Source organism: Perca flavescens, chromosome 5, assembly GCF_004354835.1.
Source record: "Perca flavescens isolate YP-PL-M2 chromosome 5, PFLA_1.0, whole genome shotgun sequence".
Classification (NCBI taxonomy): Eukaryota; Metazoa; Chordata; class Actinopteri; order Perciformes; family Percidae; genus Perca; species Perca flavescens.
The window spans coordinates 17,581,495-17,595,557 of NC_041335.1; the positions used below are offsets into that span (position 1 = coordinate 17,581,495).

Genomic DNA, 14,063 nt, shown 5'->3' on the forward strand with positions numbered 1-14,063 from the left:
ACTACCTTAGCACAGATCTTTTTCACTTCTGCTAATTAGCCCTTTCTTCACTTCTCTTCAGTTTTTCAGCAGCAGGCAGCAGTTTAGGATGCAGACCACGGCTGGCTGGGCTACGTAGGTAGCACAGCTCTCCAGGGAAAGAGGTAAACACAACAGAGCAGCCTGCTCCCAACTGTGGCATTAACCCTACATAAAACAAATACTTTCCCTTGAAACAGCCGGGCTTGTTACATTTCTGGATCAAAATAGCATCTTTGTGCCTCAGTGGATACTGTTGGTATACTCAGGCATGCTCGTGTGTTTCTCCGCACAGTTCCAGTGTTCAAATTTTTTTCTATTTCAAATAAAACAAAATTTGTGACCAAATTTTTAATTTTCAAACTTGAGTGCTGTCTTGTGTTAATTTGACAGCTCTGTGTGGAGCAGCATGTTGTTCCTATGCAGCCCAGGGGGCGTTTCAGTTGTTGTTGCAGAGTGTCAGACTCACAGCGACGCGCCGACTCCTGGCTCAGCTCCAGCCTATAGATGGATAGTCGGTTAGCTCCTCCACACAGGTTGCTCTTCTCTCCTTTACACTCCATATTGCATTCGCTATCTGAAGCATTGGGTGCCTGGATCTTGTGACCGCAGTAGCACTCTGCTCCGAACTCCAGACCTGCGTACATGTACCCTCTGGAGGAAAGAGAAAGAAAAAAGAATGAGCATTGGTGGTAAAGGAAAGACCGAGAGGTAAGAGTGATTGTTCTGAGCCTTCAAGGAGTGTCTTAATCCTTTACAGGCCAATACAGATTATCATTCATTATCCAGCAACTGGATAAGCAGTGATCAATAAAACTATACATGGTGCACAAAGGATGTTGAAGTACAGATGAGAATACATCCAAACGTTACTCTGGAACAGAACATCTCTCTCTTTGGTGAAGATGCTGCGAGGCTCTAAAGGCAATTATACATACACTTGAAAACTGAATCCATCACACAAGGTCTCTTCTCTCGCTTCCGTTGCTGCATGGAGGATTTAACTCCCAAGAGGCCTTTCGGGTGCAATTAGACGTCTGACACACCCCTCACACAGGAAAAATTCCCTTGGCTGTCAATCAAACCCAAACCTCTGTGCACTTATGTGCTGTTGTCCCTTATTTGATTGTCTGTTTATATTAACCCACTGCTCCGGGGGAGAAGGCAAGGAGGCTGCGAGAAGCAAGAAGCAAGAGGAGGAAGGATCTGAAAACAAGCATCTCTCTCAGGTTCCTATTCTCCGCTCTGTAAATCTGTAATGGCTGTAATTCAATGCATTCGATAGAGCAGTCTCTGGTATTCCACAGGGAGAGAAAAGAGGGGAAAGAAAGATGGGTAGCAGCAAGGGGGATACAATGTGAGGAAACAAATGGAGGAGAGGAGCAGATAGATGAATGCTTTCAAAACAGAAGCACACATAACTGTTTTTTTTATGTTTTAACCCCATACAAACACCAGGATTGGATTTTTATGCTAATAAAATGAAGAAATGAGATCTGCAGCAGGTCTCCCTCCAATGTAGTTGAATAAGGGTGTTCTATATGGCCAAATACAGGCACCTTTACATTACAGCCTTATGTGACTGTTGAGCGTTTCATTTCAGAACCTGGAGTAATAACATGCTGGTATAAGAGCCTAAACTCTTCTGGGAAGGCCTTACACAGGATCTTTGGAACCTGGCTGCAGGTATTTGTTCCCATTCAGCCACAAGAGCATAATTGAGGCTGAGCACTGATATCGGTCCATAAGGTCTGGCTCACAGTCGGCTCTCCTATTCAATCATCAAAGGTGTTGGATGCAAGGCTGGACTATTAACCACGCAAAGCAAGCAGCTGAATCCAGGCTTTACAAAAGATAGTGGCAGGTGTGTGTGGCTAAAATCAGTCTTATTTCATGGAAAAATTGCCGGCACACAACAAACAAGTAGAATAGAGTCTGGATTTATTCCACGTGCTAAGAGTGACACAATATAAGCAGGTGTAACAAAAAGTGCCACCATCATGTCACCTTTTGGACATGGAATCAATTGATTTGCATCTTGAGAGCCAGTGTGTGGAAACATTTTCTATAAAATGGAACTACCAGAGGGTTTAATGAAAAAATAGTACGGAAATATACAACACTAAAGCACAATATCAGCTGTGGCTGGGTTGGACCAGTGGTAGAGCAGGTGTGCATATTCTGAGAAGTTTATGCCTTGATGCAAAGGTCCAGTGTTTGACTCCAACCTGTGACTCCAGATTTTCCTGCATGTCTTCCCCCTCTCTCTCACCTAGCTGTCCTGTCATAATTAAAGGTGGAAAAGCCCAAGAAATAATCTTAAAAAAAAAAATTAAATTATGTCCTAGTATACTGTATAATGTCGACAGAATGAATCGGTCATGGCTGGATGGGGTTGAGGCGGATGACAAAAACAACTCTATAGGCAAAATGGGTGTCCACATACCTTTGGCCATATAGTGTATTTTAGTTGGACAGTAACGATATTCTTCAGTGTAGTGTTTTCTGATTAAACCAATGATTGACATAACAATCTCACCTTGAGGAAGATTTAATGGCTGTCCTGGAGCTTTTAATCATATTTCATGATCTTCATAAGCAAGATGCATTTTGCCCAGTTGTCATTGTGATGTACATTGATGTTCATATTACCATTTTTATTCAGGATAATTTTGTTAAATGCTGTTTCCAACTACAAAAAAATTAACTTTGAAACTCAAAAAATTGGGAAAACTTGATAATGTGAAATCTCCTGAACACCTACAAATTGGGCCTTGAGGTGAGATTATTTGTTGTTATTTGGAGTTTTTCTCCAGTCTTTTTTTTTTCAAAATATTTTGCACATCAAGATATATGTCGATGTTAATATATGTGACAAGTCTGTATTTTTCATTAACTGGTCATCAGATACATGATACTGACTCCATAAAACACCACAAATGAGGAAGTACCTTTTAATCACTGTCAGGAGTTTTTAATTCCATGTCAGCTCTTCTGCACTGTCAGCTCTACTTTATTTATCAGCTACACAGTAGAAATAAAAAAAAGAGAGTACTGGTATATCTAATGGATGAGTGTTTATTGTTGCTGCCATCATACCTTTCCGCACAGTTGTCCTGACAACGAAATACAGTCATTTTTTTGTAGTCAAAAAATGAAACTCCTCTCAGCGCTCTTTTCTGTGTGTCATCAATGTAGCAGCCGATATACTTTGCTGAAAAAGAGAAAAAATATATGTTAGTTTTGTACACAAAAATACAGACACATTTTTGAAAGAAAATATATATGTACAGCTGCTGTACAACACAGTCAAATAATGTGTGAAACAGCCATAAAAGAGTAAAAAGTTAATACAGCAGTTTTTTCTTCACATGCCGACACAGTGTAGTAACAAAGCACATGATGAGTCCAAACTGGGGCAGAATCTTTATTTATTTATAAAGACACACATCCCCTTCTAGTGGCCTATAAGTGTAACTGTCATCTATGCATTTGTTCAGTAGTGTGTGGGGGTTGGGCTCCAATGAACCTCTGCAGAGGCATACAGCAACAATCAACAGCTTCTTCCCTTTTATTAAAACACTGTTTCTATTTATTTATTTATTTGTGTATTTAAAAGGGAAAATGCACATCAATTGACATTTTTTGTTTACACTCAAAATGTAAATGTACCAGAGTTGGCAAAAAAGCTCATCTGTAGTCCCTTGGCAGGTCAACACATCATCATCATCTCTGTTTAACTGAGCTGCACAGGCTCCACTATACCTTTAACAAACAAACCTCTCGCCATCTGTGCTGTGCCATTACCCCTCTGAGCCTCTAACGATAGCTAAATGAGTCCTCGTCTACTGCATTACTTTAATTGTTATGGACTAAAGGCCTGCATTCGTGCAGCATGTGGTGTGCTGCAGGACTCAGCTGTAATCTTCCTTTCTAACAATTGTTGCAGAAATTAATCTGCTTTATGATGACGGGAAATGCGAATTTAAATGAAGCTGGAACCTCGTTTTGAATGGTATATTTATTCTTAGTATGACATGAGGGTAAAGGATGAAACATCAGACCCAACTGATGATATTATAATCTGTTTCAATATACAAATGTTCCACAGCAACCTCCCTCTATCTGGTGGATCATATTAACTATAATGTCAACAGTGTATACGCTAAATTCTATCCCCAGTTCACTCCTGTTTTCCCTTTAGTACCGTATGCTTCTGCGCCATTGCACCACACAGTGCAAATGTGTTAATGTGCTGCGTTCTGCGTCTTGCGCTGCAATATTCGCTCCAAATTATATTCAAAGCCAGTGGCATTTGCAGTGAGAGGAGACTGCAGAGTATTGAGTGGTTCTGTATGTGAGCAAACAAATGCTTTGAAGCTGCTAATTACTCCATCATCACTTTTAGCTGCAGTCCTGTGAGGTTAGTGCTTCAGGAAGGGAGGGGAGGAGGAGGACTGAGCCAGACTGAGAGACCAGTGACTTGAATATACATTGTAAATATGTTAGTTTTCCTGGCCTTGAATTGAAAAAAAATGATAGCTCAGCACTGTACTAGAAAAACATTGTTCTTAAATATTCTACACTCTAATGCGCAGCAGGGTCCTGTACCACAGTGACTCATGGTTTTTGTAATAGAATCAATTATTTGTTTTTTTCTTCTGGCTCAGAGATGTTGGAGTCCATCCCCAAGTAGAGTGAGATAAAAATCCGGAAAGCTGCCGCCACATTTTTTCACAACGCTAAAACACAGAGAAGCAGTCACTCACACTTGTGTTTCATATTTATGGCCAGTTTAGATTCTTCACCTGTCTGTACTGCATTCTGGAGAGAAATCAGAAACTCACATAACCACAATGGAGTTTTAGAAAAATGTATGGCTCCTCAGTGTCTATTTTAAGATATTATTTATATGAATGAATAGAAATCTAGCATGTTTTGTTTCGAGTTGTATCTGGACGAGATGTTTACAACTGCTGAACTGAATGTTTTTTACTAGTGGACTTATAACTGATAACATTTACTCAAGTATTGTACTCTACTATTTTGAGGTACTTGTCGTTTACTTGAGTATTTCCATTTTATACTACTTTATATTTCTACTCCGCTACATGTTAGGGATAAATATTGTATGATATGGTATTGTATATTGTATGTGTATTGTTATACTTCAATATATTTGACAGCTATAGTTACTAGTTACTTTACAGATTAAGATTTTAAATACTGCTTACATGTTAAGGGATCAGTAAAAATAATCCATCAATATAATGCATATAGTTTTCTGCATGAGTGCTAAAATACATTTTGATGCGGGTACTTCAATGCTTTTATATGGACGTTAACTTATAACAGAGTATTATAACATTTCCATATTACTACTTTTACTTAAAGGATATGAGTACTTATTCCACAACTGCTACTATTTTCCCTTACGGAGTTAGAGGAATATGGGGTCTGGTTCTCATGTTGGAGAAATCCACTGTTGACTTTGTTTTTTAAATAATTTATACTTTATCTAACACTGTAGAGAGTGTTTGACAGGGTAAGGAAAGCCATGAGGAGGAAGAGAGAAGTGAGTCAGGAGTAACATGTATCCTGTAATCAGCGCATTTAATCATGTTTCATTTGGAAAGGAATAAGTAAGCATCCAAGGTCAGCTCAGGACACACTTCCTGGTGTTTTCAAAACAATTTGAGATTTGATAAGCTGTCACATACCAGTTAGGAGTTTATATGTAAACTGTCTTTTACTTTTTCTCTGTACCAATGTGGCGGCCAGATTTTGCTTTATAATGAATCATACACAAGTTAAAGGAGCTGATGTGATCAAATATCACTGGAGTTGTACCTTGTACGATTTTACGTGAAAAATAGAATTGATTGATGAATTGATTAATTGACCTTTTCTAACAGGACTGTGTAGTCACACATAGAGCTGTAAAAATTAAAAATTTTGCTGTACAATTAATTGTCTCAGGAATAATTGTGATTTACAATATATATTTATTTTTTACTTTTTCAAACAAATTAAAGTTTTGAATGAATTCCAGGATACATCTTTTTGGTTATATCACTGTTAGGTGACCCAGATAATGTAAAAACAAATACACAGCCTATGAAGTAAACAACGCCTTTTTATTATCATAAAACATCTTTTCTAACTGTATCCACCCTTTTTATTTTTGTTGCTATTAACGTGTATAGGGTCAAGTGCCAACAACTAATGAAATAATAAAAATATATAGTCCGGCAATAATCACTTAGCCTATATAATTACAATTTAAATTACAAAATTAACAATTACCAGTCATATGCCTTAAGACCTCAGCTAATGTCAGCAATTAATTGCGGTTAAACAAGGAAACCGCGATTATGTAAAAATATTGACAACTAGACAATTATGTAATACTTGTTACAGGGCTAGTCATGCAGAGAGATAAAACTGTGAAAACTGTGAAGACATTTCGATGTTGTGATTGTGTTGCAGGCACAAAGCGCAGCTGCAGCTGAAGCTCTTTGGGTGAGAACCTTAAAGGATTCACTCTGAGACGAGGTCTTAATCATAATTATCATCTAACTCCACTCTCAAGAGATTTCATACATGACCAATTACAACCAGTCATTAAGACGGTGCGGTTTGTAATTAGAGATTACTATGGATCAATTTCATATTAACATCAAGTGTTGGAGGGACAAGTGCTGCCTGTGTGTTTGGCAGCGAATGTGCATTATAAATCAGCCTGTAGTAAAATGTTTTTAATTCTTAAAAGTCGTTGAATATTCTCATTATCATCTACAAAAAAAACAATGCGTTATTATAATAATTGTTCTAATTATTTGAAACAAGAATCCAGTTGTAAACACTGAGTAGTCATTAATGCTGCAACACTGTGATTGCTGGCACATATTGTGATTATTCCATCATTTAAAATGTATTATACCAATAAATTCTATTTATGCTTTGCTGATCTGCATAAGTGAGCAATGCATTTTTTATGTTGGAAAAGTCAGGGGCAAATTAAAAAAAAAAAAATTTCAATGTATCAATTGGATTTTACGATGTGGGCGCAGATCTGTTGTTTGAATGTGGAAAACTGTCAAGCTGAAACAAATACCAGTGCAACAATGTAGTGAAGTAGTTTTGGTATAACCCACCTCTTCCATCGTCCACATCTTTGGCACTGCGGCCTTTAAGTGCACGGTTCCAGTTGTTGGTGTAGTCTCCCCCCCTGCGCACCGTCTCCCGGCCCTCCTGTCTGGCCTTTTTCATCCACGGAGGGCCGTACCTCCGTCCAGACCTGCGTGTCTCTTTAAACACTCGACTCATGATGCCAAGCCCACGAGTGTCTGACATTGAAGTCCGGCTTCCCATCTCTGAAGCTACCACAGCATCCCGGCTCCCCCCTCTGGACCCGGGGCCGCTGTTCCCGACGAAGCCAGAGTGCAGGAAGACGAGGCTCCCGGCAGTCAGGTAGAGTAGGATGAGGGAAAAGAATCGGACAGGTTTCCTGCGGAAATAGCGCTGTATCTTCAGCAGAGTCTTGGCCATGCTGGCTCCCCCTGCCACTCAGACACACTTTCCCAGTGATGAAAACTCATAAAGCAGAAAAATCAACACGAGCTGTCCCTGTTCCCACCACAAAGCTCGACTGGGCCCCAACAAAAAAAAAAGAAAAAGTGAGTTAAAATGTCTTAATCCTTAATGAAGGTCATCCAAACAATAACATGGCTTTTCCCTCGTGTATGCTTTTTCGATCTCATGAGGAAGATGCTTTACACCTATGCACTGTGCAGCTCTGCTGATCGAGTCCATGTGAGTCTCTCTGCGTTCCCGCTGACAGTCCAGCCCTGAGAGCCGGCTCCAGGGCCACGGCATGAAAGTCGAGTGGCTCAGTGAAAGATGATCCCTCAACGCTGCTTTCACTCCAGTTATCAGCCTACAGAGATACTACACTAGCACCACAGTGGCACTTCTCCCACGCTGTGCAGAAGGAAGAGGGTTTTATTTACTGGCTGAGCTGAGATCCTTTCTCCTTTGTGAGGCTGGCTATTCACTGAGAGAGAGGGCGTGACTCACCATCTGCAGTAAAGACACACAAAAAAGAAAAAGAATAAGTACACACCTGAGTAAGCTTTATCGCACATGGAAAAGGAAAAATAACATGAGCAGGTTACAAAAGGATGAAGTCAGTGCATCACATGCAAGGAAAAACATCACATCATCACAAGTTAAAAAGTCTTCATTCTTTCATATTCTGTCAAACTCATATTAACGAGAATACAATTTGAAACAGAAAAAAGCAAAGAAAAACAAAGATTAAAAACAATGCAGTATCTGGGAAACTTATCTCCGTTGTTACTTTATTCACAAAACAGCCTGTAAAGCTTCACATTAACAAGCTCAGAGTTGTACATTATCTTTAATAAATTGGGTTAAGCCAAAAGGGGGGGAAACAGAAACAAAGCTCTACCCTGCATCATTTTCAATCACTGCTGTCTTCGGGAACTAATGTGTGTGGGAATTGAAGGGAATTAAAAACATTATTCAAGATGATCTAAGGTGATGATAATTTGGGTGAATGTGTGAAAGGAAAAGAGCAAACAGGCTCACTTAATTTTCAAAGAATGCAGAAGTTAAAAAGTCTACTCATCCATTAAATCTAGCGTATACTATAATGGATTGTCTTATGGAGATTGTACACTGATAACTGCAATTTTTGTTTTTGAATTGCTGTATCCCGACTACCCAAATTCTCGGCAGCTTCTCTCAAAGGGCTCTCTGTTCTGGGACGAGGCCGGGAAGCTACAATTGGAAGGTGTAACGCAACACTTCTCAGGGTCAGGGACTTTTCTAGAACATTCAAGGGGACACTCGCCCTTATGGCTCTCGGTCTGTCAGCCCCAGGACAAATCCGCAGAATACTTGTCACCTGAAACCTGAATGGCACAGCAGACCCCCTATGGCTTTCCTCCCCCTCTACTTTTCCCTGCGGTACTGGGAAGAGTCTGGGTCCCTCAAGGAGAAATAGATCACATTCTGCTCATGAGCTTGAACCCGCGGCATCTGGGCACAAATACAATCCACATCCTGTCTGATTCTCCAAACTCTGCCTTAGTATACTGTTCAGTAACTCCTAAATTTCTGCTTGGAGAGCTTTCATTATTGATGTACTTAGTCTGCATTTTAGGTATTTAGTATTTTGTTATTTTTTTCAGATCAAATCTCTTCTCCTGGGTCGAATTAAGTTCCAATATGACAAACACTAAAAGATCTGAGGTTTAAATGAAGGGTGTTGCCAAAGTTAATAGAAAACAAGTAAATCACATTAGTGAGGTTCACACTCAGGACATAAAAAACATGAAAGTCTTATTTGTTCTGGCTTCAAAGTTAAAAAAAAAACACTGTCCTTTAAATAAATCTGTTGCTGTGTCTAATTGCTGGTATGAAGTTAAAGCGTACATTTCAGAATGTTTTTTGATCGACATGTTGAGAAGTGTGTTACTCCCTTTCTTGCTGTTTCTTTCTGTTAATAAACATTATTAAACAGTAGACTCCTACACTTTTTCAGTAACCATGAAGATTTTTCAGTTCTGCGTCAGGATTTGACTCCTTGTCGATGGAGAAATGATTCATATTTCAGAACAAACTAGACACAGTAACTCTCAAACAAGATGGTCTATGTTTCAAACTGAATAATTTGTTTGGCTTGGAGAAATGTAATCATATCTAGGTTCCCTACAGGGTTACAAGGTCTAAATAGAAAAATTAAACTGCACATTTCAATATGCCTCTTACTCCTAACTCACTGTGGAGGGAAACTGTATCCTGAAATGTGTAGTGGCCTCTTGGTGGGTCCTGTAAGCAAAGATGCACATAAGAGCATTGTTTTAGGGCTGTAAGTGCACAGGTCATGTTATGATAGCTGTAGCTAAAAAGTAGTGAGGCACTTCTGTTCTTCAAACACAGTAAAAAGGTTTATGAGGACAAGCAAATGAAGAAAGTGACATAGGGATACATGACACCTCATCCACTCTGCCTCTCAGGTATGCATCAGGGCCACACACCAGTTAACTTCTGGTGTTAATAATTCATTCCCCTACTTACGAAAATTAAATTGAAATTAAACCTGTGGCTAATTTGCGGTTTCAAATGACAATAACAAGAGTGTGGATGGACTCCTGCTGCAATTGGTTCTTTCATATCGTATGAGGTAAAAGAAACAACAGCGGTGCTTTGTGCTGAATGCTTCCTGTCCTAACCCAGAAAATGATCACGAGTCGATTATGCAAAAGCTCATAACGACCCACAATTATGTTTCTTGTTAGCCGGCGACCTCTTGTGGCTGTAGTACTCATCGCGAGAGCAATATAGGAAGTGAGGTGACAAAGTATAAGAGCGCCAACTTCAGCGTAAGGAGGTAAAATTAACAAAGCTTTGCGAACCTTAGTCTGTGACGCGATGACGTCCATGACGAAACTGAACCTGTTATGTTAAATAAAATGGTCACATGATGCACATGGAATGGTTGTATGTGTTGTTTTGGGAGTCTTTCAAAATTGACCTATAATGTTGTTTAGGTATAAGGATGTGTTGGCTAAATGCTAATGTCAACATGCTAACATGCTCACAATGACGATGCTAACATGGTGATGTTTAGCAGGTATAATGTTTGACATGTTCAGGTGAGTTTAGTTTAGTGTGTAAGCATACTAATATTTGGTAATTAGCATTAACTCTTTAGTGCGTAACTTTTTTATATTAATGAACGTCAGTTACATTCAAGCCATTGCCAAATGAGTTGCTAAAAAGATAATTACAGCTCCACACAACTCTGTCTGTATTTCTCAGTATGGCTATGTTCAGAGACAAGATAGCGCAGTCACGGAAGGCTTGTATCGTGTGGACGCGCCGACAGTTTTGTTGCCATTACTTGGAATTCCTACTATAGCACTATAGCTTTAAGTACAGCTGAGGCTGATGGGAATGTCATTAGCTGTACGGGTATTTATTTGGTCATAAACCAAAGTACTGGGTGAGTTAGAATGTCCAGTTGATGATGACGCTAGAGGAAAAGTTAAAAGATTACGAAAGTTATTACAGTTCATCCTAAGGAGAATATGAATATCTGTACACAATGGAACAAATGTGAAGCTCATGGTGGCAGTCAGGGAGTTATCAAAGGCATTTAGATTCACTGTCTGGGGACCATGGATGTGTGTAGAGTGTATAGTTGATGAAAATGTTCAGTCTGGACCAAAGTGGTGGCCGAGCGACTGACAGACCAACGTTGCCATCCCTAGAGTCATGCCGTTAAAATGGGCTATTTTTCCCACAATAAGGTCCTCACATTACAGCTTCACATACTGCAAGTGTGTGCTATAAAGAGCCACCGCAGGTGAACTTTATTCACATTTAGAGCTAAAAACAGGACTAGATTAAAATCAGGCATGACACTCGTAAACAGAAAACGGGAAATGCAACAGACAAGAGATAGGAGGTGCAGAGGTCTTTCTGCCAAATCATGGCATTTACTCAAGTGGAGCAGGCATGAACTCACCATTAATTCACATTCATATTAAATGAGCCAGCAAATATTTAATCAGAGCGGATTTAGGGGAGGAAACGTCAAAGTTAATCTTTGGTGAGCGGGCCAACAGCCAGCTCAGCTTGTGCTGCAGGCAAATGGCTCCACAAGTCAGTCCATAAATATTCTCCATATCTGTCCTGGGACTCATTGACCAGGGTGCAGGGTTGAGCAAGACAGAGCTGTAACACCTTTTGAGTTCAGAGACAACTGTCAGCCAGCACAGACAACTAGTGGGTTTAACCCTTACATCTCAGTGCAAGAAAAACGGCAAGAAAAATATTGAACACAACTGTGGTACAACAGAAACAGTGTTATTATGCATTATTTGTTTGGGGTTTGAAGGAAAGAAACTGCCTATAAAAGATGTAAAAGGACAGTAGATACATGTTTGTGTTTCATTTTTATATCCTCAAAAAGTGTAGACACGATTTGAACCTTGAATCTTTAGAGGTTGGACATTTAGTCAAATATTCAGTTTTGGAACTTGGTTCTGCAGATGTAATCAATTTCCATTCCCCCTGTCTCTCGATTGCCAAAAAGCATTCTTTTCACTCGAACGTGGGCGAGGTTTTTTAACTGTTAGACCTCAAAATCCCCCAGTGCAAATCACACAAGCTGAATTGTATTAGTTGTGATGTTCTCCCATATTTTAAAGTGGGTTTTGCTTGCTGTGCTTTGCTGGAAAACACACGTATGGTGAAATGTCAGGGAGGTCCACAGTAAAACCAACACTGAGTGTCCTTAACAGTGGGCTTCTAGAGGGAAGAAACACATTGTTGTGATAGAAACGGTCAGTCTTAACAGTGGCAGGAAGAAGAGGTTATCAGATGCACAAGCATTAGTGGGAAAGGAAACCATTTGACTGTCCTCTCATTGTCCTTTTTACTAACTCCCTGTTTGTGTTATGTGCACACACACACACACACACACACACACACACACACACACACACACACACACACACACACACACACACACACACACACACACACACACACACACACACACACACACACACATTCAACGTTAAGTCCCATCCTGTAAAAGTACTTCACTGTAACATGTCGGATATCTTTGGTTCTTCAGCAGCAGAAGGGTTAACAGTGTTGGCTGCAGCAGCCCTGACCCTCCTCTCACCCTGGGGCCTATCTTTCCGCTCTCCTGGTGTGTTTCGCCTGCCAGTGCGCATTAGCCGTGTTTGTCAAATCAAATCAAACTAAAGATCACATTCCTCCCCCGGTGATAACACTGGCCATGTTTGTGTTCAAATTTACTCAGATTGTTCCACGCCATCCTATTTGCAAAGTTGCCTGGTGCTTCATTACAGGTCCAAGAGAAAACTCAAGACCGCCAGAAAGCAGCAAGGTTGTTGAGAGTACAGTTAGTATATAATATGTATTTAATGCATAAGATTAAAACAACAAATGTACTATTGTAAGTGGTGCAGGTGAAACAATAAAAAAAAATTTTGAAGACATTTGCAGTCTAGAAAAAGACTGCAGTTCACATGTAAAACTGAGAAAGCTCAAATCAACCAGTTAGATGCCAAACTTTTGCTGCTCTACAGAACAGATTCAAGCGGCTCGCTCAGCGCAGATGGCAGCTCTGAGGAGTGCATGACCCCTGACAACTGGAGTGTGAACATGACGGCTTCCAATAACAACAGGATCACACTGCCAAAGCCGTTTTTTTTACTTCATGTTTGGCAAAAGTTACCACGGTATGCGCTACAGATTTTTGGCTTCCCATTTTCATGTCAGCCATTTTAATTAAACCTGTGTTTGAACTCAGTGTGTGCCCGCATTAGTGATTGTCTTAATGCCCAATACACTTAATTACTGGTGGCCACTCAAAAGAAAGCTCATCAGCAAAGATGTTTGCAAGAATCTCTGTACAGTGAAAGATTATGTGAAGCCAGAAAAGTAATTTAAAAACTCCTGACTTTTGCTACAAATTGTTCCTTATAATACTTTCTCCTAAACCATCAAGATGAATTTAAACCATTTATTACAGAAAACATTCACCTCTGCATCAGTGCCGACACTCAAAAGTGTTACTTCACATACCCTGTGATAAAGTGTTTAAAAATAGTGTTCCACTATTACACATTGTACGGTATGTTATTTATCAGTAGGTTATCTCTTAGTAAAGCCTTTGCCTGTTATCTGTAGGGAAGTTTTGGAACAAACATGAGATAGAAGTAAATCAAGTGAATCAAATATGTGCTGTAATGAGTGTAGACAAGCTGCAGATTGGTGGCAAATAAGACATCCAGAGCCCCCACTGTCCTTTCATGAACCTCTTATTTACCGCCTGCTGATGTTATTACCTGTGTGGTTTTAGTTCATGAAATGTATTATATTATCATATTAAATATACATAATACAACTAAACAGTAGTTTGTATGGCCATTAGCAGACAAATTGGCAGTTGTACTGTGAAGCTCTATTTCACC

At 39.7% G+C, this 14,063-nt stretch overlaps 1 protein-coding gene across 2 annotated transcripts in view; it reads right to left on the bottom strand.

The window, feature by feature from the left end:
• wscd2 (WSC domain containing 2) overlaps positions 1 to 14,063 on the bottom strand; it is a 34,090-nt gene that overhangs the window by 7,575 nt on the left and 12,452 nt on the right. For both annotated transcript variants that reach the window (XM_028577993.1, XM_028577992.1), the window contains exons 2-4: positions 7,176 to 8,100; positions 3,118 to 3,232; positions 488 to 672 (exon numbers count right to left, since the gene is read on the bottom strand). In XM_028577993.1, coding sequence (XP_028433794.1) covers positions 488 to 672; positions 3,118 to 3,232; positions 7,176 to 7,569 — 694 coding nt within the window. In that variant the 5' untranslated portion in view covers positions 7,570 to 8,100. The remainder of the gene's footprint in view (positions 1 to 487; positions 673 to 3,117; positions 3,233 to 7,175; positions 8,101 to 14,063) is intronic.